This window comes from Zootoca vivipara, chromosome 8 (genome assembly GCF_965207765.1).
Source record: "Zootoca vivipara chromosome 8, rZooViv2.hap1.1, whole genome shotgun sequence".
NCBI lineage: Eukaryota > Metazoa > Chordata > Lepidosauria > Squamata > Lacertidae > Zootoca > Zootoca vivipara.
Genome location: NC_142591.1, coordinates 54,427,987 through 54,455,978, shown reverse-complemented (window position 1 = coordinate 54,455,978; position 27,992 = coordinate 54,427,987). Strand labels below are relative to the sequence as shown.

Sequence of the window (27,992 nt, the reverse complement as noted above, 5' to 3'; positions counted from 1 at the left end):
ACTGCCATTGGTCCTGATTTAAAATCCATCAGCAACTATCTAAAGATAATAGGCCACCCTCTATTATCCTTCCAACAGGCAGGGTGTGTTATCAAATCTAAGTCTTTAATTGTATCATTCTCATTGGATTTCATACTCAGTTGCATAACAGTAAATCTGATCCTTACTGAGCTACCTGAGCCTACTTCTATTAACTTGTCGGTATGATAAGGATAAACTGCAGGTATTTTTGGACTGGGACTGTGAACTGAAGTGTTGCACAATTAAACCATTGAGAAGAAAAATGGCGCAAAGCCAAGCCAGGATTTTAAGGCTTAACTTTGAACAAAAGTTTGGCATTGTGTTAATGGGAAGAGAAGAATATTATTTTATTTATAAAAGTGTATTTATATCACACCTTTTTTCTCCAAGGAACTCAAGATGGTGTGCATGGTTCTCCCCCTCAATTAATCTCCACAACAACCTTGAAAGGTAGGCTAGGACTGGGAGGCAGTGAGTGGACCAAAGAGAGAGTAGCAGCCATGATTTCTAATCTCAGTTTTGTATTGTAGCAGTTCTTTCTCTGAAGAATGAAGATACATACGCAGTGCAGGAGTAAGATTCTAAGCTGTGTCCACAGCAACACCAACTATGTCAGACAATGGCTGGTGCCCTTCGAGGGCCGAGAAGCAAGCAAGCAAGCGACGCAACAATGGAAAGGGGGCAGCCGCACACTGGCGACCCTGACAGCCAATCAATCTTTAAGATGTGTTACCCATTTTAGCTGCAGCTGTAAATCAGCATCTGAATGCCAAGTAGTGAACTTAAGGCCTCTGGGACCAACATTCAAGTTTGTGTATCACATTAAAAGCACAACATTCAGCTCAAAGGTCAGTGAGGTGACTAACAGAGGGCCCTCACTGCTCCATGTGGATGGGACTTTTTAGCAAAAAAGGCCCCTTCTCACACAAGGGTAAGTCTGGCTGAAAATCTGCTCTACACAGAGTACATTTTTAAGAGGTTCCTGTGAAAATGTAATGAGTGGAAGGGACAGATACATTAGCAAAATTATGTGCACAAATCTATAAAGGCACTCTTATTGGAGAGCTAGAATTGGCTCTTGCAACTTCCTGCTAACATTTAGCCAATGGCAATCAGGTTTGCTGCTGGCCCTCCGTTTTTCATTACTTGTTAGGGATAGTGCATACATATGTACTTTCACATGTGATCCTGCCTTATGACACTGAATAAGAAAAGATCTATTGCCCCAAATTTAAATCTGCATCAAATTGCTACAGCTATTGTGGCTTTAAGAGCTTTGGGCATTTGTTTCCTGAGGATGTTCAACATATACAGTTAGAGATCCCCTCATTACATTTCTTAGAGTCTGTGACAAAGTCCTTCAATCTTGTAGTGTGTATATGCCCTAACTCATATTGAACTGCTGCTTAAATAATTGGGATTTTTTTTTAGGCAAAAGAAGTGTAGTGGTGGCAATTGTGTGTGTTTATTAATCACCAACAATTCAATTATGCTTTCTTTTTTCTTCTCTCCTCCTCTCATTTGACCTAAGAGCCCATGGAAAAGTCTGAGCCGCAAAAGCTCTCTGAGAGAGTGCAGACATATATTCACATTGAAGTTTGCATGCCCATTAGCTGAGTGATACACCGATCTGGGGTAAGCAGACAGCATTTCACCTCCTCCCAACCTCTTTTACAAGCAATAAATTGACTTACGGACCCACATCCGGTATTTGGCCATAAAAGAGTCCTTACACAGAATGGGTGGGTAGCAGTTTCATTGAGCCAAGAGTTCAAGGCAGTCATAAAAAACACAAAGCATCCTTTGTATGAAAGGGAGTTCTGAATGTGAAGTGGCTGTAGAGGACGGCACTTTCCGAACTTGTAAAGTTTTATTTTTGTATCTGTGATATCTGGACACTTCATGTAGAGATAATGCAGTGACATGCTAGGAAGTGAATTGCTGTACAGTTCTTAGGAAGGCAAGGGAGAACCATCAGTGATTAGATCCAGTGACCAATAAAGGAAGCAGAAATATTTCGGATTGCAAATATATGTAGAAATGAGCATGATTTCTCAAATTTAGAATATGGAGTTACACTCATTCATATGACAGTCATGAGTTGAATTGCATCATGCGAGTTTAGATGCAATTGAAGAAAGCATTATTATTTTTTTAAAAAGAACATCTAATACAGTTTCATGGAAGCTTCAAAAAGGGCAGATAATTCTTCTTCAGTCTGAGGACGGGGAGATAATTTAGTCACTCTTTCCTTTAAAAAATAAAAACAAAAAATAAAATTGAATTATGTAAAGGTTTTGGCAATTATCAACAGTTGAGTACACACTGGTGATTAAGGCTGAAAGTTATTTAACAACTTAGTAATTGATTGGAGCATACGCCTTGCTACAGTTTAAAAGATAGGGTGGAGATCCTTTTTCAGTCTGACAGACACATTCCTTCATGCGGAACATGGAGAACAGTGGTGGTCAAGGCCAGAGGCAAAAGTGTGAGGAGCAACAGACTAACCTTTACACAGTAGACTGCATTCAAGCCACAAGTAAGTCAGAAGTTTCTACACACACAAACACACTCTTCCATCTTCCATCCTGGTAAGGTATAGGCATTATTATCACAGTCCAAAGACAAATTCCAGCCAGGCAAAAACACCCAAGGAAAGAATGGAACAGGGCTGTTAATGGGTATGGCTTCATATGGGTATGAAGGGGAAATTGCCAAGAGAGAGTCCTGGAAGGCCTGATTTGGTTCACAGGACTGAGGTTCTCCTCTCCTGGTTTGAAACAATTCTATGAAATCTTATGCCTTTCCAAGCTAATCTCCAAGCTAATCAGAGACCAAAAACCCAGCTTGAGGATCAGCTATGGTTGCAGTGGCACGGCTGGTTTCTGAGGATAAATCTGTTTATCATTAGTGGTTCCTTCTTACAGAATGTACAAAATAATGTGTGGAGTAAAGTCAATATAAAAAGAAGAAGTTTCTGCCTCCTACTATGAATGCTCTGCATAGCATAAAGAAAATTGGATTACAGATTTTATCCAATTGTTACTTAATTGTTTGCTGCCAGAGAAACAAAGCCGAGAAAGGAAAACGTTTACAGTAAATGTTTTTTATTTTAATCCTCTGAGCCCTTATGGTTGTAGAGTGATTTATATCGCAAGGATGGAAGGATCAACATCCACCAGTGGTCTGAACATTTCACTGCCCTTTCTACATTTGTCAATATGTTTGAATGTGTGGCTTATAAGTATCAGTTTTGATACCTATACAAATGTATAAAGGTAAAAGGTAAAGGGACCCCTGACCATTAGGTCCAGTCGTGACCGACTCTGGGGTTGCGCGCTCATCTCGCATTATTGGCTGAGGGAGCCGGTGTATAGCTTCCAGGTCATGTGGCCAGCATGACAAAGCCGCTTCTGGCAAACCAGAGCAGCACATGGAAACGCCGTTTACCTTCCCACTATAGCGGTTCCTATTTATCTACTTGCATTTTGATGTGCTTTCGAACTGCTAGGTTGGCAGGAGCTGGGACCAAGCAACGGGAGCTCACCCCGTCACAGGGATTCAAACCGCCGACCTTCTGATCAGCAAGCCCTAGGCTCAGTGGTTTAGCCCACAGCGCCACCCATACTGTATGTTTAAGTTAGGACTGATATAAGCATCACTTACTGATATTAATAATAAGGATATTCCATCTGTTATATTCGCATCTTAAAAATAAATGATTTTTTTTAAAAAGGAAAGTTTTATTTTAGGAGAAATGGTCTTTGCCACCTGTCTTACCTGAGGAAGGGTCCCTTTGACTAACGCAGGGATATCGGCATTAGTATAACCAAGAGCAGTTAAGCCATCATCAACGTTCAGATCAAATAAGAATTTCCGGAGAGTGTCTGCCAAAACAAGACCCGCATCTTTGGTTTTGGCTGTGCTGATGTCAGCACCTAAAATAAAGAGAGGAACTTTGAGGAAATAAAAATAGACCCCCCCCCCTCAGCTGTAGCAGTAGCTGAATATACTAAATGCGCGCGCGCACACACAAAGCAGTCATTTCTCTAAACATGAAATGAAATAAAATGAATGGAACTATTTCTCACTTAAAGGAGTCTAAAATATGATATAGATCCAAACTGGAAGAGAACAGCAGCAACAAAAAACAAGTTAACTGGCATGAGAATCAATTGTTCTGCCCATTACGCTTTTACAGTACTACCAACAGTCTGATAGGTGGCAATAGATTGTGGAAAACACACAAAGGCTGCGAGTGACCCATGAGAGGTGCAGCCGCTCTTAGCATTTTTATCGTGTGTTCAATTAGTATTGCTTACGGCAGATGCTCTTACAGCAACTCTCGCTGTAGCAGTGGGATCCTATGACTGCCCAGACAAGCTGCACTGGAGAGAGGAACCACTTTCCCACCCTGCTGCATGTAGCTGATTTATCTCTAGAGAGGAAAGCCAAATGCACTTGCTTGCAGACTGAAGTTAGGCTTGTGGGCCCCTTGCTCTCACTAATTCTTCTGATGAACACAAAACACCTATAGGACAGGAAGGTCACTGTAATGAAATCAGTGGAATCCAGGAATCAGACACTGATGTTTGTGATATTAAAACAGTCCAGGCTAACCTTTATGAGTCAGTGGGTGTTTCCAGACAGGTGTTTATTGGGAAACAGGTGCTCCTCATGCAAGTAAATATTTTGGTGTCCACACAACATAATTAGAATAAAATTGCCCATATAATTTTTTTTAAAAAAATTGCCCATATCCCCACACCTCCATTTTATTCAAATTTACCCCATGATTTTTTAAAAAATGGCAATGGCCCACTATAGTATTATAGTGGAAGCACCCTGAGTCGGTGCTTGTTTCTTCCTTTTTAAGGGATAAATCAACAAATTACTTTTTTAAAAAATATACAAAACCTGACTTGTTTTGCTTGTCAGTAAATCTGACACATTAGCCGAGTCCAATTCCCAACTGTTGCTGTTTTGTGGGCGAGATTCAATTGTATACCGGCAAATTCAGCTTGTACATTTAAGATGGATTTTGTGCTCTCTTTAACCTCACCCCAGCTTCTAATCCAGACCTAGGAGTAGCTTGTGCCCATCCACTGGGGGGAAATACCACTATATTGGGGAGGGGAGGGGAGGGGATGACATTGGTCCTTAAAAAAAAAACCTACAAAAGCTCCTCATTCCAGTTTGAAAACCCTCAAACAACAACAACAACAACAATAATGTCAGTTGCATTAGACATAAAAAGGGTGCAGATCCTGGAAGGATCTTGCCTATCAACCTTGAAAGCATGTACTCTTACATTTTATCAAGCAGAATCATACCCATTATCTGTGCAGCCTCCAAGTGACGCTCTGGACACATAGGGGCTGTGAAAGTAAACACTGCTGGGGACGTGAGGACAACAGAAAGACCATGCGGCTGCAGGAAAGAAAAGCACAGCATGCATCAATGAGGCAACCTATATTGTTCAAAGTTCAGTGCTGAAAGTAACAGCAATATCATTTTCAGGCATATTAAATAGCAAGTGCATTAAGTAGTTACCACTAAAGGGTGGTCCACATTGTAATCCTTTGCTTTGTAATTCTTCACCAAGCCAGAAATAGGGTAAGACATGCCATGGCTAGAGGGAAAGAAAACCTTCGTTTTAGTATGGAAAGGTAGGAACATAATAAACTCTACAAGCAACAAGAAAATACTCAACAGTATTTTGAATATAATTGATTGGAGGAGGTGCAGAGAGTTGCTAAGAGGTTTATGAATGCCTCTCTGACATTGCTTCTGTCTCAGTTGGGTCAAGGGGTTAAGTGGCACCTTGGCAATGACCCTTTCGTATGAACAATACAATGAAAAAAGTCCCTGATCCAGAATTACTTGGGTGTCCAAAAGTGCTGTTGCAAGTATGTGGAAGTTAGTTTAGGCAGACAAACGAAAAAGAGGTTGATAATCATTTGCACCTGAATGCACAAGCAAATATCCCTGCATTTCTCATTCTGGAGAGAAATGTAGTTACACCCCTTTTGACATGTGAAGGAGCTGCTCATCCAGCTGGTAACCTCTGCATGTAGTGGATACAGGTTATGTATGGGGAAGACAGATCAGTGCTTCCTTTTCTTTATTTTATTAAATTTTTATTTATAATTTTCATTTATACGCATTACAACAATTATTTAACCAAGTTTCAACATTTTCAATTTCAATTCCCTTCCCCCTCTTTCTGCTGTTCCTTACATTTATTTATTTTTAGAATTCAAATGATTTTATTTTCATTTACATAAATGTTTAAAAAAATCACAACTGACTTCGTTAAGAGAACAATATTGCTGACCTACTGTGCAAAAGAGTCAGATCGGTTTCACACCTCCTGTGGCAGCTAATACCCAGAATTTGCTGGGACACAGAGACTCTGCCTACCAACTATGCCTATCCAGTAGACTCAAAACACTACACTGAAACCCTCTCCCCCTTCTTTTACCTGCCTTCAACCCATCTTAGATAAATCCTTCTCATTACCCCTTCCTTTCGGATCTTCATAATAAATGCTCCTTTTATAACTTCTAGAAATAGCTCGCCCATTACTTCTATCAGCAGAGAGAAGCAAGCAATGTTGGGGCACAACTCTGCATTCCACTGAGATAAGCCTTACATTTATTTTTGTCCTTTCCTGCATACTCCAAATTGCCATAACTTATTCTTTTAATCGTCTTCTCTCTCTCTCTCTCTCTCTCTCTCTCTCTCTCTCTCTCTCTCTCTCTCTCTCTCTCTCACACACACACACACACACACACACACTGTATATATATCTCATATATATCATATATCTATCTATCTCTATCTATCTATCATCTATCTATCTATCTATCTATCTATCTATCTATCTATCTATCTATCTATCTATCTATCTATCTATCATCTATCTATCTATCATACATATATTTAAAACTGCAGGTTTTTACAATAATCCTGCCAATGTCTTGATCTTTTTACAGTTTGTTTGTAAATACTCAATAAACCACTTCCATTCCTTTCTAAAAGGTTTGTAATCTTGATTTCTTATTCTTTATGCAGCACAATCAACTCTTTTTCATTAAGCTCTTTTGATTATCTATTAGCATCTGCTGATGTAGTGTTCTGTACTTATGGGCTGACTTTTTACAGGGATCCTGTGAGCGCTTACATATGGAAATATTATATGGCAATAGAATCCAACGAAAGTCTAAGATCTTATGCGCACATTCATTGAGCTCCACAGGACTGCAATACCTCAAGGACCACCTCTTTCCATATGAACCTACCTGGACCCTGAGATCATCTTCTGAGTCCCTTCTTTGTGTGCCTCCTCCTTGAGAGGTCTGGAGGGTGGCAACACAAGAATGGGCCTTCTCTGCAGTGGCTCCCCATCCACCTTTAGGCGCCAAGCAAAAACATTCCTTTTTAACCAGGCCTTTGGTTGCTCTGATTTACCGTACATCCTATGCCCTTTTAGAAAGTGGCTTTTGGGGGGGGGCTATTGGGTTGTTGTTTTTATTTTTATTATGTATTTTGTGGTTTTATATCTTGATTTTATTCTGTGAACTGCCCTGAGACCCTCGGCTATAGGGTGGTATATAAATTAAATGATAATAATAATAATAATAATAATAATAATAATAATAATAATAATGGTAAAGGGACCCCTGACCATTAGGTCCAGTCGTGACCGACTCTGGGGTTGCGCGCTCATCTCGCATTATTGGCCGAGGGAGCCGGCGTATAGCTTCCAGGTCATGTGGCCAGCATGACAAAGCCGCTTCTGGCGAACCAGAGCAGCACATGGAAACGCCGTTTACCTTCCCGCTGTAGCGGTTCCTATTTATCTACTTGCATTTTGACGTGCTTTCGAACTGCTAGGTTGGCAGGAGCTGGGACCAAGCAACGGGAGCTCACCCCGTCACAGGGATTCGAAATAATAATAATAACAGCCCCCAAATGTTTCCACATGTAGGCAGGCACTCTTCCCTCACCCTTTCAAAATGGTTACAGGTAGGTAGCCGTGTTGGTCTGGATCGAAGTAAAATAAAAAAATTCCTTCAGTAGCACCTTAAAGACCAACTAAGTTTTTATTTTGGTATGAGCTTTCGTGTGCATGCACACTTCTTCAGATACAGTGAAATGGAAGTTTCCAGGCACTTATGTAGAGAAGGGGTGGGGAGGGGTGGGGATGGGGAGGGGGGATCACTCAGAAGGGTGGTGGAAATGGGTGATTGACTGACTGATAGCTGTTGATGACCGCAAACGACTGCAAATGGTTTTGCATGAAAAAGCAAGGGTTGAGATGGCTGAAGATCGCTTATCATGTATAATGAGATAAGAACCCGATATCTCTGTTCAAACCAGGTCCCTCCATGGTTTTGAGCTTGGTGATAAGTTGCAATTCAGCAACTTCTCTTTCCAGTCTATTTCTGAAATTCTTTTGTAGTAAGACAGCTACTTTGAGATCTTGTATAGAATGTCCTGGGAGATTGAAGTGTTCTCCTACTGGTTTTTCTGTCTTCTGGTTCCTGATGTCAGATTTATGTCCATTTATCCTTTGGCGTAGGGTTTGGCCTGTTTGTCCAATATAGAGAGCTGAAGGGCACTGTTGGCATTTGATGGCATACACAATGTTAGAGGATGAGCAATTAAATAGTCCTGAGATGGTATGTTGGATGTTGTTGGGGCCAGTAATGGTGTTGTCTGGGTGTATGTGGCAGCAAAGTTGGCATCTGGGTTTATTGCAGGCTCTGGTACCAGTGTCCATGTTAAGTCTGGTGGTTGTATTATTGTGGGTGAGGAGTTGTTTAAGATTGGGTGGCTGTCTGTAGGCAATGGAAGGTCTTCCTCCCAGAGCTTGAGAAAGGGAGCGGTCATTGTCCAGGAGAGGCTGTAGATCTCTGATGATGCGTTGTACTGTTTTAGCTTGGGAGCTGTATGTGATGACTAGTGGTGTTCTGTTATTTTCTTTTTTGGGTCTGTCTTGCAGCAGGTTCTCTCTAGGTATCTGTCTGGCTCTGTTGATCTGTTGTTTAACTTCATCAGGTGGATATTTTAGTTCTAAAAAGGTTTGCTGTAGATCTCTTAGGTGAGATTCTCTGTCTGTAGAGTTGGAACAAATACAGGATGGACATATAGACACCACCTTATACAGAAAACCAACTGACCGACAAACATATCTACATGCTTCTAGCTACCATCCCAAACATACCAAACAATCCATCGTATACAGCCAGGCCTTACGTTACAACCGCCTAGGGCTTGCTGATCAGAAGGTCGGCGGTTTGAATCCCTGTGACGGGGTGAGCTCCCGTTGCTTGGTCCCAGCTCCTGCCAACCTAGCAGTTCGAAAGCACATCAAAATGCAAGTAGATAAATAGGAACCGCTACAGCGGGAAGGTAAACGGCGTTTCCATGTGCTGCTCTGGTTCGCCAGAAGCGGCTTTGTCATGCTGGCCACATGACCTGGAAGCTATACGCCGGCTCCCTCGGCCAATAATGCGAGATGAGCGCGCAACCCCAGAGTCGGTCACGACTGGACCTAATGGTCAGGGGTCCCTTTACCATTATTATTATTATTATTATTATTATTATTATTATTATTATTATTATCATTTAATTTATATACCACCCTATAGCCGAGGGTCTCAGGGCAGTTCACAGAATAAAATCAAGATATAAAACCACAAAATACATAATAAAAATAAAAACAACAACCCAATAGCCCCCCCCCAAAAGCCACTTTCTAAAAGGGCATAGGATGTACGGTAAATCAGAGCAACCAAAGGCCTGGTTAAAAAGGAATGTTTTTGCTTGGCGCCTAAAGGTGGATGGGGAGCCACTGCAGAGAAGGCCCATTCTTGTGTTGCCACCCTCCAGACCTCTCAAGGAGGAGGCACACAAAGAAGGGACTCAGAAGATGATCTCAGGGTCCAGGTAGGTTCATATGGAAAGAGGTGGTCCTTGAGGTATTGCAGTCCTGTGGAGCTCAATGAATGTGCGCATAAGATCTTAGACTTTCGTTGGATTCTATTGCCATATAATATTTCCATATGTAAGCGCTCACAGGATCCCTGTAAAAAGTCAGCCCATAAGTACAGAACACTACATCAGCAGATGCTAATAGATAATCAAAAGAGCTTAATGAAAAAGAGTTGATTGTGCTGCATAAAGAATAAGAAATCAAGATTACAAACCTTTTAGAAAGGAATGGAAGTGGTTTATTGAGTATTTACAAACAAACTGTAAAAAGATCAAGACATTGGCAGGATTATTGTAAAAACCTGCAGTTTTAAATATATGTATGATAGATAGATAGATGATAGATAGATAGATAGATAGATAGATAGATAGATAGATAGATGATAGATAGATAGAGATAGATAGATATATGATATATATGAGATATATATACAGTGTGTGTGTGTGTGTGTGTGTGTGTGTGAGAGAGAGAGAGAGAGAGAGAGAGAGAGAGAGAGAGAGAGAGAGAGAGAGAAGACGATTAAAAGAATAAGTTATGGCAATTTGGAGTATGCAGGAAAGGACAAAAATAAATGTAAGGCTTATCTCAGTGGAATGCAGAGTTGTGCCCCAACATTGCTTGCTTCTCTCTGCTGATAGAAGTAATGGGCGAGCTATTTCTAGAAGTTATAAAAGGAGCATTTATTATGAAGATCCGAAAGGAAGGGGTAATGAGAAGGATTTATCTAAGATGGGTTGAAGGCAGGTAAAAGAAGGGGGAGAGGGTTTCAGTGTAGTGTTTTGAGTCTACTGGATAGGCATAGTTGGTAGGCAGAGTCTCTGTGTCCCAGCAAATTCTGGGTATTAGCTGCCACAGGAGGTGTGAAACCGATCTGACTCTTTTGCACAGTAGGTCAGCAATATTGTTCTCTTAACGAAGTCAGTTGTGATTTTTTTAAACATTTATGTAAATGAAAATAAAATCATTTGAATTCTAAAAATAAATAAATGTTCAAAATGTTCACCTTTGAGCACAGAGTTGCCCTGGCTTCCTTTGCAAGGATGGGATATACAGTGGACGCTTGGGTTGCGAACGTGATCCGTGCGGAAGGCATGTTCACAACCTGCAGCATTCGCAACCCGTTCCGGTACTTCTGGGTTCCGCGCGGAGTGCAACCCGGAAACACACAACTTGAAGCAGCTGTAACCCGAGGTATGACTGTTCATTTAATGAATGAATGAATGAATGAATGAATTAAATAGATAGACAGACATAGCTGCCAAGTCTCCTGTTTTTCGTGGGAAACCCCCGGAATTTAATCCGTTTAATCTGTTATCCCAAATAGAAAAAAATCCCAGAAATCCCCCAGATTTCCTACCTGTCAGGGAGGCTCCATTTCAGGTGCCGCTCTGCTCATGTCTGGGCACCGGAAATTGGGCAGAGCGGCACCGGAGGTCGCTTCTATGCATGTCCAGACATGTGTAGAAGCGACTTCCGGTGCCGTGCCGCTGCTGATCCCGCATTTTTCAGCGGGAGACTTGGCAGCTATGTAGATAGAGCATTATACATTTAAGCATATTTTAAACTGCTAAAGCCCAGTTTTAAGCGCTTTTGCTTGACAATGGAAAGGCCACATTGGACAGAAGACTGTAACTAGCACTGATCATGCCCTCCCCATGGACAATGCGTTCACATTTTATTGCATTTAATGGAATAAAAAAGACAGCAGCTATGTGAGGGCAATAAAAATTGTTCTCAACTCACCAAAGATGTACACCAGCATTTCCAAAGCCAATGCCAGCAGAAGCACTTGCCAGGTGCATATTGGCCCTTGCTTCTTTATCTTCTGGATCCCTGATGGCTCTGTGCGGAGGGAAAGTCTGTTATTCAAAAGGCAAATTGCACTGTAGGAGACTACATGGTCAATTGGTTTTATTGTGGCATTGGTTTCATAGGCAAAAACCCTACCCGGTTGGGGAAAATACCCTTGTTCAGTCCTAGAAAACATGTTTGCATGTAGAATGTTCCAGGATCAATTCCTAACATCTAAACAACCAGGTACCAAGTGATGGGACAAATGATCTGACCTTGTAAAAAGCAGTTTCTCACATGAAAGACAGTGCTCAAAATCAAGGAGAAAACCCCTTTTTCAAAGTCAGTGGAACTCAATAAGTATCTATCAGTAATGATCACAGCAGGTGTCAGAAGAGAGTGCTATGACTTCTATCACGATTCCCATTGCATTTGTCTCAAATTAGTTGCTTTGTGGCATGAAAAAGTTTATGTCCTCTCTTTTTTTAATGACTGGGACCTGAGTTATGCAATTTTGTATGACATATGTCTGACTTCCTTAACTAATCTTGACATGCTCTTTCTAAAATTTGCCCTGGGAAGCAAAACCCTGTTACTGGACGCATCCAAATTCTCTCTGCCACAATTCTCTACCTCCAAATAATCCATTGCAGTAAAGAAAATTATATGCACCCTAATAAAATAAAACTCTTACCTTTTTAAATATTTAGCAACGATCCGTAATGCATGGATGGCCCAAATATCACTGATAGGGTTGCTTCCTTGATACGCTGGGCGGTTCATTGGGTTTGAAGGACAAGGACTGCGCTGATTGTAGGGAAGAGCAGTATAGGATTCAAGTGCATGGCTGGCAGGGTGGTGGGGGAAGCGGAGGGGGAAACAGAACAATATGAACTGATGTGGCTTGTCCCATTAGTATTTGGAAATCACTACCATTGAAACGTATTGAAACTGTGGGGCGCAGGTGGTGCTGTGGGTTAAACCACAGAGCCTAGGGCTTGCCGATTCGAATCCCCGCAACGTGGTGAGCTCCCGTTGCTCGGTCCCAGCTCCTGCCAACCTAGCAGTTCGAAAGCACATCAAAGTGCAAGTAGATAAATAGGTACCACTCCAAGCGGGAAGGTAAACGGCGTTTCCATGCACTGCTCTGGTTCGCCAGAAGCGGCTTTGTCATGCTGGCCACATGACCTGGAAGCTATACGCTGGCTCCCTCGGCCAATAATGCAAGATGAGCGCCGCAACCCCAGAGTTGGTCACGACTGGGCCTAATGGTCAGGGGTCGCTTTACCTTTACCATTGAAAAACTAGAAGTGAGTGACTGTTCCTGATTATTTTGATTTGATTCTTATATCCCAAATCCCCAGTTTAAGGTTTGTAGCCTGGCAATGTCCAGAGGGCGAAAAGGACTAGGAAATCAGAGAAAAGCAATTCAGCTAACAACTGAAACATTAAGTCAGACTTTTTTCCTTCCTCTTAAATGCTTAATTAAAAAAAAGGTCATCAACATATACCCACACCCAAGAGACATAAAAATGTCTCAAAAAATAAATAAATCTAAACTACTTATAATACATACTTACCAAAGCACATCAAATCCACCATTAGCTGTCACATGCCTGGGCATATGGAGAGTATGCAAAGGGTCAATTAGGCCCAAGAAAGGCTTAATAGCTCTAGAAGCAATGCCTAAACAAGAAAATGACATTAAATGAATATATTGAAGAAAGGACTTTCTCAAACTATTTTGAAACAATATTAACATTTATTTAAAAACACTGACCATACGAAGTGTTAGAACTGCCACAGAAACAGGGAGAAAGGGGAGAACTAAACACAGATGTACATACTTCTAATAACAGATTAGCTGAATTCTGATTAAGAGCCTGTTAAAAAAAGGAATCTCATCAAGAATCTCTGAAAACAAGGGCCTTTGTCCTGTCAAAGCAAACACCGCTATCTTAAGTAGCTATGGAGATAAGTACACTTTGATGCCTGGCATTAGCCAAGAGAGCTGGGCCACTGGAAGGTAGCTGTTCCAGAAGAACATTACAGCAAGGGGTGTGTGTGACCAACTCAGTCCTATGCATTCAGTAGTGTAAGGAGCAGCTTTGGGGAGCTTGCTTCCCCTCTCTCTGCCAGAAAGAATGCTCTGTTCCAGCTGCCAATAGTCCTGGGACTACTGAGCTGAAGGGAAGCAAGCAAGCATACTCTGGTCTCTTACCATCAGCCAGTGCATGTGTTTGATTTTAGCATTAATGGTATTATTGTCAGCTACCTTGAAGATCCTTTGATTGAAAGGGGAGGTGCAAACAACTGACTGACCTGTGGGGCCTGCCCACCTGTCAATCACACAATGTGTGAGTTCTCTTGTCTACCTGTCAAAATTCCTAGCATATAGGGTTCCAACTTGGGATGATGTTGTCACAGCTTCACGTCTGCTGCTTCCTGAAGCAAAGTAGTTTTATCTTCCCTCCCCACCATTGAAGGAGGTAGGAGGCACATGGCTGCAGTTCGCAAGTAACAGTGGGAAGTGACTTCTCTGCTTTGCTGCTTTTGCTTGCAAAAGGTAGCGTTGCTTCTTTCCTTCCCACCACTACTTGATGAGTTGGGAGAAACAAGGCTGCTTAGCGGGGTCACACAAAGTTTTCTACAAATGTATTGTCATCTCTTGGCCTGCTATGACTTTCCACATCATGTATGTTATAATACATTAGAAAATACTACTCAGCTGGGGGAAATCTTCTAGGATACTGTAAACTCTGGCGTAGTACCAAGCCATGACATTGAAGAAAAGAATCATGGTAACAGATGCAAACACATTCAATTCTTACCAGTTTTTACTTTTAGTTCTTTATAATCAAAAATAGCAACACCAGTAGTTTCACTTCCAGTCCCAGCAGTTGTAGGAACTTTGGAAAAGAGCAAATTAAATTTATTAGTATGTGCATGCACATGCACAACTTTGTAAATCAACTTAGAAGCTTAGTTCCCAAGTGACAAAATGGGGAGATTTTCGTGGAAGGGACAAAAAATGGAGATACTGCTCTTCCCTTAAAATTCTGGCTGATGGCAGTCATTTCCCCTACCCCCGGCCCCTAGGACTGCTGCTAGTTTATGTACTGTTCTGAGGATGGATTCAGGGTGGTGGGAAACTGCTGGAAAGAGCAGTTGTTGTCGTTTAGTCGTTTAGTCGTGTCCGACTCTTCGTGACCCCATAGACCGGAGCACGCCAGGCACTCCTGTCTTCCACTGCCTCCCGCAGTTTGGTCAAACTCATGTTAGTAGCTTAGTACCACTGTGGTAATAAACTGAGTGTGGCGGTGGGAAGGTCATTCCACAATCTGGAGGCCACCACAAAGAAGGCTCTCTCATATGCTACCATTGCTGGCATTGGGCAATTGGGACAGATTAGGGATTCTGCTGGTTTACCGCCCACCTCGCTGCCCTTTATGAAGGCCTCTGTCAGGAAAGAGACAGGGGAAATGTGTCCCTGTTCATTCTCCTTGACCTCTCGGCAGCTTTTGATACCATCAGACTTGGTATCTTTCCATCAGCCTTCCATCAGTTTTGGCTGGTGGCCCAGCTGTGCCCTTATCTGGACAGGAATAACCTAACTTCTGTCATCAATGCTCTGGTGACCTGTAGGTTAAATTGCTGCAACACGTTATATGCCTCTGAAGACGGTTTGGAAACTTCAGCTGGTGCAGAATTTGGCAGCCAGGATGCTCACTGGGACAAGACAGTTTAAATATATTGCACCTATCCTGGCCCAACTGCACTGGCTGCTAGTTAGTTTCCAGGCTCAATTCAAAGTGCTGGTTTTAATCTATAAAGCTTTAAATGGCTCAGGACTGCTTAATACCTCAAGGACCGCCTTCCCCATATGTACTGATCTTGACCCTGAAATCATCATCTGAGGCCCTTCTTCTTGTACCCCTTCCACAAGAGTTCCAGAGGGTTGCAGCATGAGAACTGGAACTGTTCTGCCTGGCTCCCCATTTGTGGAATGCTCTCCACAGGGAGGCTTGTCTAGCACCAATATTAGGTACTGTACCCGGTGAAAATGTTTTTCTATAATCAGGCCTTTGGCTGATTAAACATTCTATGGCCTTTTAAATGAGTTTGTGGGAGGGGGGTTATTGGTTTGGTTTTTTGTGTTCTCATTTTGTATTTTTATGTTATGATCTTCAGAAGAAGTGGGGTATACACATTTAATAAATAATAATGCCGCTCTTCACACCACAGAGAGCAGCATGTGAATTTATTTAATCTAGGTGATTGATTTACCACGCTAGTACCCTGCTCTTTCGCCAAAGGACTCAGAGCATCTTATTTTAAGTTCCAACAGACAGTCTTTCAATCAGCAGGGCTAAACCTGCCTTGCAATGAGAACCAAAGAACCACCATCTCACAATCACACCCAATCATGTCAACTTTCCTTACCTGCAATCAGTGGCTTGAGAGCAACTTTGACAGGCTTCCCTTTTCCAATGGGAGCATTGACATAATCTAAGAAGTCCGATTCTGGACTGGACGCATAGAGATCAGCAGTTTTGCAAGTGTCTATGACTGAACCTCCTCCTAAGGCAACATAGGAATCAAACTCCCCCTTTTTAGCAAACTCGATGGCATCCATGAAACTTGAAAAGAAAAGAACATTTGGTTCATTTTACCCTGCTCTACCCAACAGCTCACAGAGGGCCATAACGTAGTTAAAACCACAAAAGATCCCAGCATACACAAACCATCCATTGCACATGCATTAGTGTGCATGCATGAAGATCATTTTTCTTCTCCTGAAGAGCAGTTTTAAGAGCCTCTAACAAAGAGGGCATTGGGAACCTAGTCTTCAGGAAAGCTGAGGTAGGGGGAAAGCAATATTTCCACATGTATAGTAGTTGGTGGGTTGGATCCTGACTAAGATATATTTAGGTCCTAATGAAATCAACATGAAAAGCTATATATTATCCTCCAGTATACCTGAAGGAGTGTCTCTACCTCCATCGTTCAGCCCAGACACTGAGGTCTAGCACCGAGGGTCTTCTGGTAGTTCCCTCACTGTGAGAAGTGAGGTTACAGGGAACCAGGCAGAGGGCCTTCTTGATGGTGGTGCCCGCCCTGTGGAATGCCCTCCCAGCAGATGTCAAGGAAATAAACAACTATCTGACTTTTAGAAGACATCTGAAGGCAATCCTGTTTAGGGAAGTTTTTAATGTTTGATGTTTTATTGTGTTTTTAATATTCTCTTGGGAACTGCCCAGAGTAGCTGTGGAAACCAGTCCCCTTGATTTTAATAGGAACTAACATGTTCTGGATTCGATCCAAACTCTTATCAGGTTTTGTAGAATCATAGAATTGTCAAGTTGGAAGTGACTCTGAGGATGAGCTAGTCCAAGCCCCTGCAATACAGGAATATGCAGTTGTCTCATACAGGGATTGAACCTGCAACCTTGGCATTATCAGCACCACTCTCTAACTACCGTAGCTGAGCTATCCAGGCATACTTCTTGCTTGCTTTAAACTGATTAAGCATTCAGAAACCTGGAGTAGAAAAAAATGGAGGTCAAAATATGCACACTGGTGAGCATTTACACAGAGATGTCCTACTGCTGGAACATCTGATCAGAATAAAGCCTCAATCAACAATAAGATTAAAAAAATGTTATTCTCTTCTATTACTTATTTCTTCTCATCCTTTGCCAATAGACATTTATTTCTGCTCACAAGGCTATGCCCACTTACTTGGGAGTAAGCCCCATTGAACTCAGTGGGGCTTGCATCCGAGGAGGCATTGCACAGCATTGCTGCAAATGGCAGCACTGATCATTTCGTGCACAGGGCAGGACCTTTTACACAATTGTATTATAGCAACAGAGCACAATTTTTTGCATGCATAGTATAGTCAGGACTCCTGTCCAATCTTAAGAAATTCTGGTGGAACATAAAGAAATGAAAAGGAGAAGGTCTCTTAAATATGCTGGACTTGTGTGGCTAGGGCTTCGTATAAGAATTGTGCTAAGTAAGGAAGGTACAGAAAACCAGTGCAGACCTTAAATTATCAATGTACTGGCATTGGAGAGGGAAAGAACCATTGCTTTCTATGCAGTGTTGCAAGTTTACTTGTGAAATCAAAAATAGGTAAAGTTATTTAAGGTCATGGAACAACGTAAACATCTGTCCTCCACGTTTTAACATCTTGTAGAAGCCCAGGAGTTACTAAGTCCTGATCTCAAGCTCTCTTTTTTGCAGAAACTTAGATGCAAAGTAGAAAAGGGCAGGTTGCACAAATATAACAGAAAAGTAGTACCTCTGGTCTGTTGGCTCCACTCTTACATTGTCGTATATTTGGAAATTTATACCATTTTTTGTCAGAGAATCCAAGACTGCTTGCATGGGAGGGAGGCGACCAAGGTTCTTATCAGTCATCACACAGACTTTTTTAACACCCAAATTCTGCAGGTCCTACAGTGAGGAAAAAGTTGTTAAAACCAAAGGAAAGAAAAAGGAAACAAACAAACAAACAAACAAACAAAAAACCCAATCCCAAAGGAAAATAAACCTTCCAACACAAAATTCTACATATCCCACTTGTTATCTGACTGGTCACTGTGAGCCCCCGCCCCCATCTTTTCCAGAACATGAGATTGCAATAGACAGTAAATTCGATTTATTTGCGTAAATTTGATTCCTTGGGTGGATTGCTGTCATTTATTTGTTAAATTTATACCCCTACCTTTCCACCAAATGGTGCTCAAGACAGCTTCCCATTCACTGGAAAAGAGTCTGTTCAGTTTTTAAATGATGCCAATTAATTTAATCTCCATATGAAGATGATTCATTAGAGAGACAACATATAGCCATTAACATTTGCAGTAATGTATCTGCCCATTTGCAGTAATGTATCTGCCCATCTGCTACTTCTTGGTAGCAACAATGCAGAGGTTGTCCCTATCTTAAGCTCCATATTGTAGATGCAGCAAACTTTAGGATTCAGAAGTATATTTAATGTAGCTAAAACGCACAATTATTTATAATGCTATTTTTAATTTTAAAAAATTAAATAACAGCCCTAGTGATAATATGTAATTGATAATATGTAATTAATGGCTTACCATGCCCAGTTCTTTAGTAACTCCTTCTCCATATCGGATACTGGAAACAGCCATCTGTAAAAGCCAAGAAATAATACATTTCAGAAAAGAGGTTGTATGGAGCCTACAAAACTTATATTTTCAAATAACCAATGTGTATTATATATTCAAGAAATAGTGGGTTTAAAATGAGCATAAAACAGTGGCACCTTAGTTCTCGAATGGCTCAGTTGTTGAACAAATCGCCTCCCGAATGCCACAAACCCGGAAGTAAGTGTTCTGGTTTGAGAACACGGCTTCCGCTTAAGAGCAGGAAGCTCCGGCAGCCAATTGGAAGCCACACCTTGGTTTCTGAATGGTTTTGGGAGTCAAATGTACTCCCGGAACAGATTAAGGTCAAGACCCAAGGTACCACTGTATTGTTTCAAATATAGTTGTCAAACTTAATTAAGTTTACCTCAAAAGCATAGTCTGTTTTCCTCGTAGCAGCATGTTCAATACCTGGAAAAGAAATTATACACCAAAGTTAGCAAGCCCAGCCACAGCACAGGAAGACACATCTTTGCTTATGTTTTTAACAAGCTCCTATTAAATGGATATTTTTTAAAATTTTGAATTATATACCCCAAGATGTTAATGTGTCATCTTTGGGATTTTTCTTTTTTTAGTGTTCACCATTAAGATTTACTTGCTCTCTTCAAAACATGACATTACTGACATGAAAACAGTGGCAGCCACATGTATAGCACCCACACAGAGGCCTCAGTTCACACAAATGGCACCTCCATATGAGCACAGCTTGGCCACGAGTCAGGCACAACCCCACATGTTCCTGCGGTGATTACATGCAGCCAGCTGCCATGTATAAATCTGCCCTTCATAAACATTTTCAACTGAAATCCCTCTGGCAGCTCTGAATTTTAAAAAAAGAAGACGACAGCAACGTGTTGCCAGGTATCAACTGGCGGAAGAAGGGAGGGGCAGGGGAAGCGCATCGGCCCCGGCACCATCAGGGAGGGGGGTACCACCGCGGCTGCCCCCCACGTCACGCAACCCCCACCGTGTCAGTTGCCACGCCCCCGCAGGCGGTGCCACGCCCCTGCGGGTGGCATGCCACACCCACGAGATGCGCACCAGCCATGCCCCCGCCTGCTCTCTGCCCCCGGTACTGGAGCATGCAGCTTCGCCACTGATCAAATCATACCAATAATATGCCTTTTGCTTGATCTTAGCAGTTTGGAAGCTGTATTCCTGAAACTTGCAAGTAACATCTGTCCATGTCTCACAAAATTTAATGTTATTTTTATTATTATTAAACAGAAACTGAGCTCAAACAAAGGGAGGAAAGATGGGCAAAGGATATTACTACTTCACGAACTGGGGAAAATCTGTAAGAAAAACAAGTCTCCAGAAAGACAAAATTCTCTGCAATCCAGTTAATGCAGTATCTCCTCAAAACCTGCCAGCTTGTCCTTGTTATTAAAAGTAGATCATATCTCTTACACCTGTCTGATGAAGGATACACAGTTCAGAAACTTTCTTCCAGGATTTCAGAGGCCTGCTGGCCCAATAAAAAGTATCTCCCGCTTGGACTACTGCAATGCGCTCTACATGGGGCTACCTTTGAAGGTGACCCGGAAACTACAACTAATCCAGAATGCGGCAGCTAGACTGGTGACTGGGAGCGGCCACCGAGACCACATTGAAAGATCTACAGTTCAAAGTGTTGGTGCTGACCTTTAAAGCCCTAAATGGCCTCAGTCCAGTATACCTGAAGGAGCGTCTCCACCCCCATCGTTCTGCCCGGACACTGAGTTCCAGTACCGAGAGCCTTCTGGCGGTTCCCTCGTTGCGAGAAGCCAAGTTGCAGGGAACCAGGAAGAGGGCCTTCTCGGTGGTGGCGCCAGCCCTGTGGAACGCCCTCCCATCAGATGTCAAAGAGAAAAACAGCTACCAGATTTTTAGAATTCATCTGAAGGCAGCCCTTTTAATGTTTAATAGATTATTTTATTTCATTTTTCTGTTGGAAGCCACCCAGAGTGGCTGGGGAAACCCAGCCAGATGGGCGGGGTATAAATAATAAAAATTATTATTATTATTATTATTATTATTATTATTATTATTATTATTATTATTATCATCTCACCTTTGTGAGTCTCATTCTATGGGAGCAGCACAGCCATTGTTGCTGGGAGTTCTTACAATGTCTCTTGCATATAAATTCTAGACTTTCACTTTAATCTTTTAATTTCTGCTCAGATATATCCTTTCAATTTTCATTAAAAAAAAACCTATATGGTCACTAGCTTCTTCCACAGTGGGATACACAAGGAGAGAGAGAGAGAGACAGAAAGATGGAGAACCCCCACCACATACAAAAAGTCAAATCTTGCCCTTCTTACCCCAGTCAAAGAACAAACCACTCCTTCTGTCTGGTAGCTGAATTAAATATTTAGTGTTTGAATTCATGGCCAATGAGTGAAGCAATGATAATGAGCCTATACAGATACTTTGGGGTGCACTGGAGTGGTGACCCAAATAATTAAACCCATAAATATATTAAAAATCCTTTTTGTGCTTCCTATTCATGCTTAAGTCTGCTACCCTTGGCTACTTTTCCTACCATCTCTCACCAGCCCTGTTCATGGTTGATTTCCCCTAATGTCTGAGTCTGTTGTCGTTTTCGTAATTAATTTGACATCCCGAAGACATGTCCAAGCCACTTACACTATTTTGTTTTGATGGTATGATAGATCTCCTGCTGCTTTATTATTTGGCAGAGCTAAGCTTTTGTTAAAGGCTTTATTGAGCTTGGAAAACTATATGGTTTCCCTTGGAGTAGATATACTCATGCAGCACAGAATGCTTCTTTAGGAGGAGTCACAGTAAAGTCACTCCTTTACAATCTCACCGCTGTCGAAGAATGTTTATAATTTTGCAATTTAAAAAACTATAGGCTGCTTTTCTATTAAAATATTCCAAGTGGCATACTTAATGGCAACAAAAACAACAAGGCAACAGAATAGCAATATACATGTGGATTCTTCCATAACCTGCATGGTTTACTTTGTAAATTGTTTTCAGTTCTGCTTAATTCCACAGCACAAATCTCAATCAAGTGTTAGTAGATGGCGAATGTCCTGTTCATCCTTAGAAAACTCAGAGCAATCCACATACAGCTCCTAATGATCTCCCATCTGTGTACTTATGAGGGCCACACCTCCTTACGCTTCACCATTGCTATGGGATTAGGTGCTCTGAGACTAGTAAATTCTAGCTCATTTAAGACTCAGGTCAAATCTACAGTGTACTTTTAAAGCAGGATCATACCCCTTTAAACAATTATGACTTCCTCTAAGAATCCTGGGAATTGTAATTTGTTAATGATGCTCAGACTTGTTAGGAGGCCCCTATTCCCCTCAGAGAGCTGCAATTCCCAGTTTTTCCAGTAAAGAGGGATTCTTTGTGGGAAGCCATGGTTGTTTAAAATGGTCAGATACTGCATTAAATGTACAGTGCAGGCGGGGGGACATAAACAGTGTGTGTTCAAGGCAACATCCCCCCATGCTGAAGGAACATGTACCGGTAAGGAGGAGCAGCAGGGCCAATGTGCCAGCCTTGTTCCTGCTGCTGACATGCACTGCATCCATGTGTTGCAGTCTGCACACTATGTGTGAAGAAGCTCTACACGGGTACACCAGTACACATAGGGAGCTTCTCCAGGCAAAGGGAATTCCGGCCCTTTCACATGGTGGGCCAAATACAGGTGGAAAGGGTGGTGTGGTGGCGACTGCATGGATCATCAGTGGGGGGCACGGCTAGCCCATGCGGTCTTGCTAGATACTGTACATCCATATTTGTGCAACAGATTTCCAAGGAGAGCAGTACGTGCAATTCAGTAAGGCTACAGTAAGGTAATGGCTTTTTGTGTGTGCGCTAAAGGAAGCTCAATATCTGCAGTACTGGAGGGGGAGCAGCAATGGAGCATATGCCTGCGCTGCCCAGGATAGGTGCGCTCCTGAGGGGGGCGTGGCACACTCCCAAGGGGGGCATGGCATGGAGGGTGCCCTACCAGGCGCAGGGCAGCCGCAGGGCACGTGCAGAGCGGCACGCGTGCCCTGCAGCCTGGGGCAAGGCGAGCTGCCCATGGGGGCAGAGCGAGCCGCCAATGGAGGACATTCGGCGCACCACTTGCCCGCGACTTCCAAGCCTCCCCTAACCTGTCAAAACAAAGGGGCAAGGGGGGGAATGCAGCTGGCAAAGCAGCGCAGCTCCCCCCTTACCCTGATGTCTCGGGGTAGGCTTGGGAGTCACGGGTGGGTGGCGTGCCGAATGTCACCCCCCTCAGTGATGACACCTGGGGTGGTCTGCTCCTACGTCCCTGGGGGGGGGGAACCCTTAGGAAGACACTAAGCAAATACTGTAGACTGGATCACTACTATGCACTGGATCACTACTAATTACAATCTAGCTGTGTGCCTATTGGCAAAACAAAACAAAACTCCATCTGGATTGGTCTGATTCTGTTTTCTCCTAGAGGAACCAGGGGCGAAGAAAGGCTAACCGGAACCCGGTGCAGGGGACGGGGCAAATCGCCTGGTATGGCGCATGCGGGTTTGCCCCCGGCGCCGCTCGAGCGCCGTATGGACAGTGGTGGGATCCTCTGCTTGCAGCTGTGGCAGCGCGATGGCGGCGGTTTGTGCCACTGTGCCTGGGGAGTGCCTTCTTGTCACCCCAGAGACAGCACCCGAAGTGGACCGCCCCCCTGCCCCCCTTCCTCTGCCACTAAGAAGAACTATGATAAATCTCACTGTTTCAATTTCCTTTATTTCATTTAACGTTACATTCAACATAACATAACATTCAACAGATTATTGTAAATTGTTGATTCATAGTTGGGAGCACCTGGCTGGCTTAAAGCTATGAACGAAGCTTCACAACATCCTTGACATGCAGCCAAGTGGCAAGGGTGTACGATACCACTGTTTCTCCTCTGTTCCTGACAAACAGTATACATGTTGTGAGCCAGACACAGATAAGCCTAGGGCAGGCATAGGCAACCTTGGCTCTCCAGATGTTTTGGTACTACAACTCCCATGATCCCTAGCTAACAGGGCCAGTGGTCAGGGATCATGGGAGTTGTAGTTCCAAAACATCTGGAGACCCAAGGTTGCCTATGCCTGGCCTAGGGGATGGCAACTTTGCCACACCTATAATCTGTTGCTATGAAAATGCAGCAATTTACTCCCCATAATGGGGAAGTGGGCACTGGTTTCCTGCTGCAAAGGTGTGCAATGAGAGTTTCCTTGAATGGCGAAGAATTTTAAAGGAGATGAGTGCCTGGAACAAGAAACCCCCTCTATCTAACAAGGCTCATGACTTGCTTGAGAAGCCACTCCCCAAAACATGTGAGCTTCAGAAGCATCTCCTGGCACAGTGTGAGGAGATGCTGTCACTAAACAAGTTTTCTCTTGAGAGGTATTGTTGATCTAGTTTGCGTCCTAATGACTGTTTAATGGGAACTGGAATAATTGACATAAAGACACAAAATAAGGACAACCTTACCTTGAGTATAAGTGTGGGAATGGGCAGGACACATACATCTAATGAAAGGAAAAAGGGGGAATTATTTGTGTAACAAAGCACTGGAAAAGTAAGGAGTTCATCAACACTGGGTGTTTACACATGGCTGTTCAAAGTGGATGGATGCATCTTGTGTGTGTGTGTGTGTGTTTAATCTGTCCTCATCCAAGTGGGAGCATACACTTTTCACACATTTTATCCCGATGTTTCTGAATTTCATTATCTGTGAATAATGCAATAAGTACAAAAAAGTCCAACATAAAATTACATGTTACCCGATTGTGGATGCATTGAAGCACATTGCGTGGGTTTTCTTTTTAACTGTGTCATGACATTTTGCTGGATGATGCCATCTAGCATCACACCCACTATCTCCAGTGGCAAAGCACTCCTTAGTGGGATGCTGGTGCACTTCATATATTTTTTAAACCACTGTTTTGTACAAGTCTGGTATATCAGAAAACTTTCACCTGAAATAAACCCCAAAACTACACAGGTAAACAACTGCCCACAGGTTTCTGGAACTCAAGGAGGGTGTGGAAGCTCTGAGGGGAGGGCAATAAGACACAGTGTGAATATATCCCATCCCATCAAGCACAAACCACCAGTGTAAATGGAAAACACAGAGATCAAAGTTGAATAGAAAGTGCCCATGTATGTGGATCGACATGCACAGAAAAATCAGATATGTGCAACCCATGTGTGCATGAGTGCACAGTGTGTGCATCATGTAAGTAACTAATAATATAATGAATTTGTTAATATGGCACTGTTTCTCTTGCAAATGTATCCTGCCATCTAGTGTCTCAAAGTGGTGATACTTTTTCTTACTGCAATGCTCACCCGTTAAACCTGTTTACAAATGTTTGTACAAAGCTCCAATATAATTTGAAGACAACTTGAACCTAAAAAATAGAGCATGCCCATTTAGGAATGTCAACAGTAAAGTTAGATTCTCCACCTCTTGTTATTTCTAAAGCCCATGAACGGAAATGCTTATTTGATCAAAACAACATTTCTATTTTACTTCTTGTCTTGTCCAATTAACACAGAATCAATAAATTGTTGTATTTATCGTGGATTCCTTCTGAGCAAATTTCAATGTGATTGAATGGGATCAAAAATATTCCAGATTACCTAAAGTCTTTCATAGCATCTCCCAGGAAACATTTTGTTTGGGTCTTAATTTGTATGCATTTCCAGTTTGTGGCAGCGATATTCATTTATCAGTTTTGTAAGGAGGTATTTTCTTTTACCTGTCCTGAATCTGCTACCAGTCATTTTCATGGGACAGCCCAAACTCCTGCATTTTTGAGAGAGGAAGACACACTATCCATTTCCTCCACATTATGCAGAATTTTATATGCTCAACTGGCAATAATATATTTTTATAATGAACTCCAACTTGGTCTGTAGTTTTGTTTCGTTTTTCTAGCCAAAGCTACTACAAAGTTTCAGCAAACACCAAAGTACAATTTGGTAATCTCTAAGTACTCTTTTGAAACAAGCAGATGTTTCGGGGGGTGCCCTCTAGTTTTCTCCTCTCCCTTTCACTCAGCAAAAAGGAAAACCGAAATGGTCACGATAGTGGACAACTTCCAAAAATAAGGGGGGGGGGGTTCTTAAGATTCACCCGTTTCCATGACTTTAGAACCTGCAGATTCCTCAAACCCTCGTTATACTTTTGGAAGGCTGCAAAGGGGCTGAGCTTCTCGAGCTGATTACAACTTTGTGGGAAGCAAGATGGCTTTATTAGGCGCTGTCACGCTGAGTATCAACAAAGCGAGGAACAGGGGAAATCGCAAAACACTTACGATGCTCGTTGCAATTGCTTCAGCAAATACCCCACCCTATCGCGTCCTCCTGCCATGGCTGAAACTACTTGGGACCCCGAGGCATGATGGGAAGTTGTGCAAACCTTGGAAGGTCGTTCCCCTCGAAGTACCGTGTTTCCCCCTTTTTAAGGCGTAGTCATAAAATAAGCCATAGCAGCATTTCTAAGCATTTGAGAAATATAAACCGTACCCCGAAAATAAGCCATAGTGATAGGCGCTGTGCGGAAGAGAGCACTGAGCTCCCCGAGTCAGCAGCAGCAACGCCGGCCGCAGCAGTGTTTGCTGAGTCCTTTCTTGCTTTTGAGACTTGGTTACTGTGCTGGCTTGGGATGGTGTGTGTGCAATTGCTGTTGCTGCTTCGTGTTTTTCAGCTGGATTCTCTGGGTTCTAAGCACTTTCCCCCGTTTGTTTGCGAAGCAGCACTCGGCTGCAGCCCCTGCCTCTCCCGGCGGCTGCAGGAGGCTGCAGTTGATCGCTATCTCCTTTTCCATTTCTTTTGTCTTTGAGCACCCGGCCCCGCCCCCTCTCCCCTTCGTGGAATGAAGAACGGAGTTTTAGCAGCATTTCCTCATTATAAAAAAAAGGTCAGGAACTTTTACTTTAACCTCAAAAATGGGATATTTCCTCTCTCTAAAAACAACTCTGACCTGAACACCAATAAAACGGGGGTAGATCACCTCCAGTTTATAAATCCGCAAGTAGATCGCAGTCTCCTGGAAGTTGGGCTCTATACTTTGGCTGATTGCAAGCCTTTGCATCTTTAAAAAACAAAAACCATGCGCCTCTCAGTCTTAATTTTCCTTTAATTCATCCCCCTATACCCTCCTCCAACCATTGCCTCCTTCCATTCCTTACCCCCCTCCATCTCTCCCCACTTCCCTCACTCCTGTGCGATCTCATTTAGTCATATACTTGCTTTTTCTGTTGTGTTGTCTATTTTATATTTAATATTATTACCCTTTATGATGTTATTTTTTCCCTTGCGATAATTATTTATTTTTTATCTTTAACTAACTTTCCTTTCCATATTTTTCCATATATAACTCAACACTTTCCCATTCCTTCTTAACTCTTTGGATAGAGTGCCCCCCATTATTGTTGTTAATTTTACAATTCCTGGATTTTTTATGGAACCGAACAGCTCGGGTGCTTCAGAATGTGCCTTCTGTTGCTACAGGGCTATGGGGCTTCACTATTTGACCCCCCCCCCAGGTTGGGATTTTTAAAGTAGTTCTGTGGGTCCCAGGGCGCAGAATCACCCCCGATCCTTTCCTTTGTCTAAACAGACCTCTTCCCCCCTGACTTTGGAAGGCTGTGCTTCAAGGGTGATACCAGGGGTTTTTTAAGACCTGCGCCTCTTAAGGATTGTTATGGTCCATAACTTCCATTGCTTTCTAAAGGGTTGGGGGTTTAAAGCACTGCCACCCCCACCCCACCCTGCAGGCGCTCGGAACTGGCAGCGCCAACAACGCGCCCAGCAGCGCGCAAAAGAGAGCACTGAGCGTCCTGAGCCAGTGGGTCCCAGTTGTACCAGCACTTTTTTTAAAAAAAGACACCCCCTGAAAATAAGCCACTGTGTGTTTTTTTGAGGGAAAAAAGTTATAAGACGGTGTCTTAAAAAAGGGGAAACACGGTATTTGCTCATTGCAGCCTTTCCCCGAACAGTGT

The 27,992-nt window shown here is 42.6% G+C and overlaps 1 protein-coding gene across 6 annotated transcripts; it reads right to left on the bottom strand.

The window, feature by feature from the left end:
- Nucleotides 1-1,760: 1,760 nt before the first annotated feature.
- Nucleotides 1,761-27,992, bottom strand: ADHFE1 (alcohol dehydrogenase iron containing 1). 6 transcript variants are annotated; one of them, XM_088676321.1, is made up of 16 exons: nt 27,961-27,984; nt 26,408-26,433; nt 24,472-24,509; nt 20,678-20,815; nt 19,364-19,407; nt 18,928-18,981; nt 18,123-18,277; nt 16,259-16,455; nt 14,647-14,724; nt 13,396-13,501; nt 12,510-12,662; nt 11,768-11,866; nt 5,575-5,653; nt 5,355-5,451; nt 3,802-3,959; nt 1,761-2,272 (listed from the first exon to the last, which is right to left on the bottom strand). In XM_088676321.1, the coding sequence occupies exons 1-16, from the start codon at nt 27,967-27,969 to the stop codon at nt 2,189-2,191; spliced, it is 1,515 nt and encodes a 504-aa protein (XP_088532447.1). In that variant the 5' UTR covers nt 27,970-27,984; the 3' UTR covers nt 1,761-2,188. The 6 variants fall into 6 exon arrangements, 5 of the variants coding, with proteins under 5 accessions (XP_088532447.1, XP_088532448.1, XP_088532446.1 ...); XM_088676322.1 differs by lacking the exon at nt 20,678-20,815 and having other exon boundaries at nt 27,961-27,992; XM_088676320.1 differs by lacking the exons at nt 26,408-26,433; nt 27,961-27,984 and adding an exon at nt 26,304-26,381.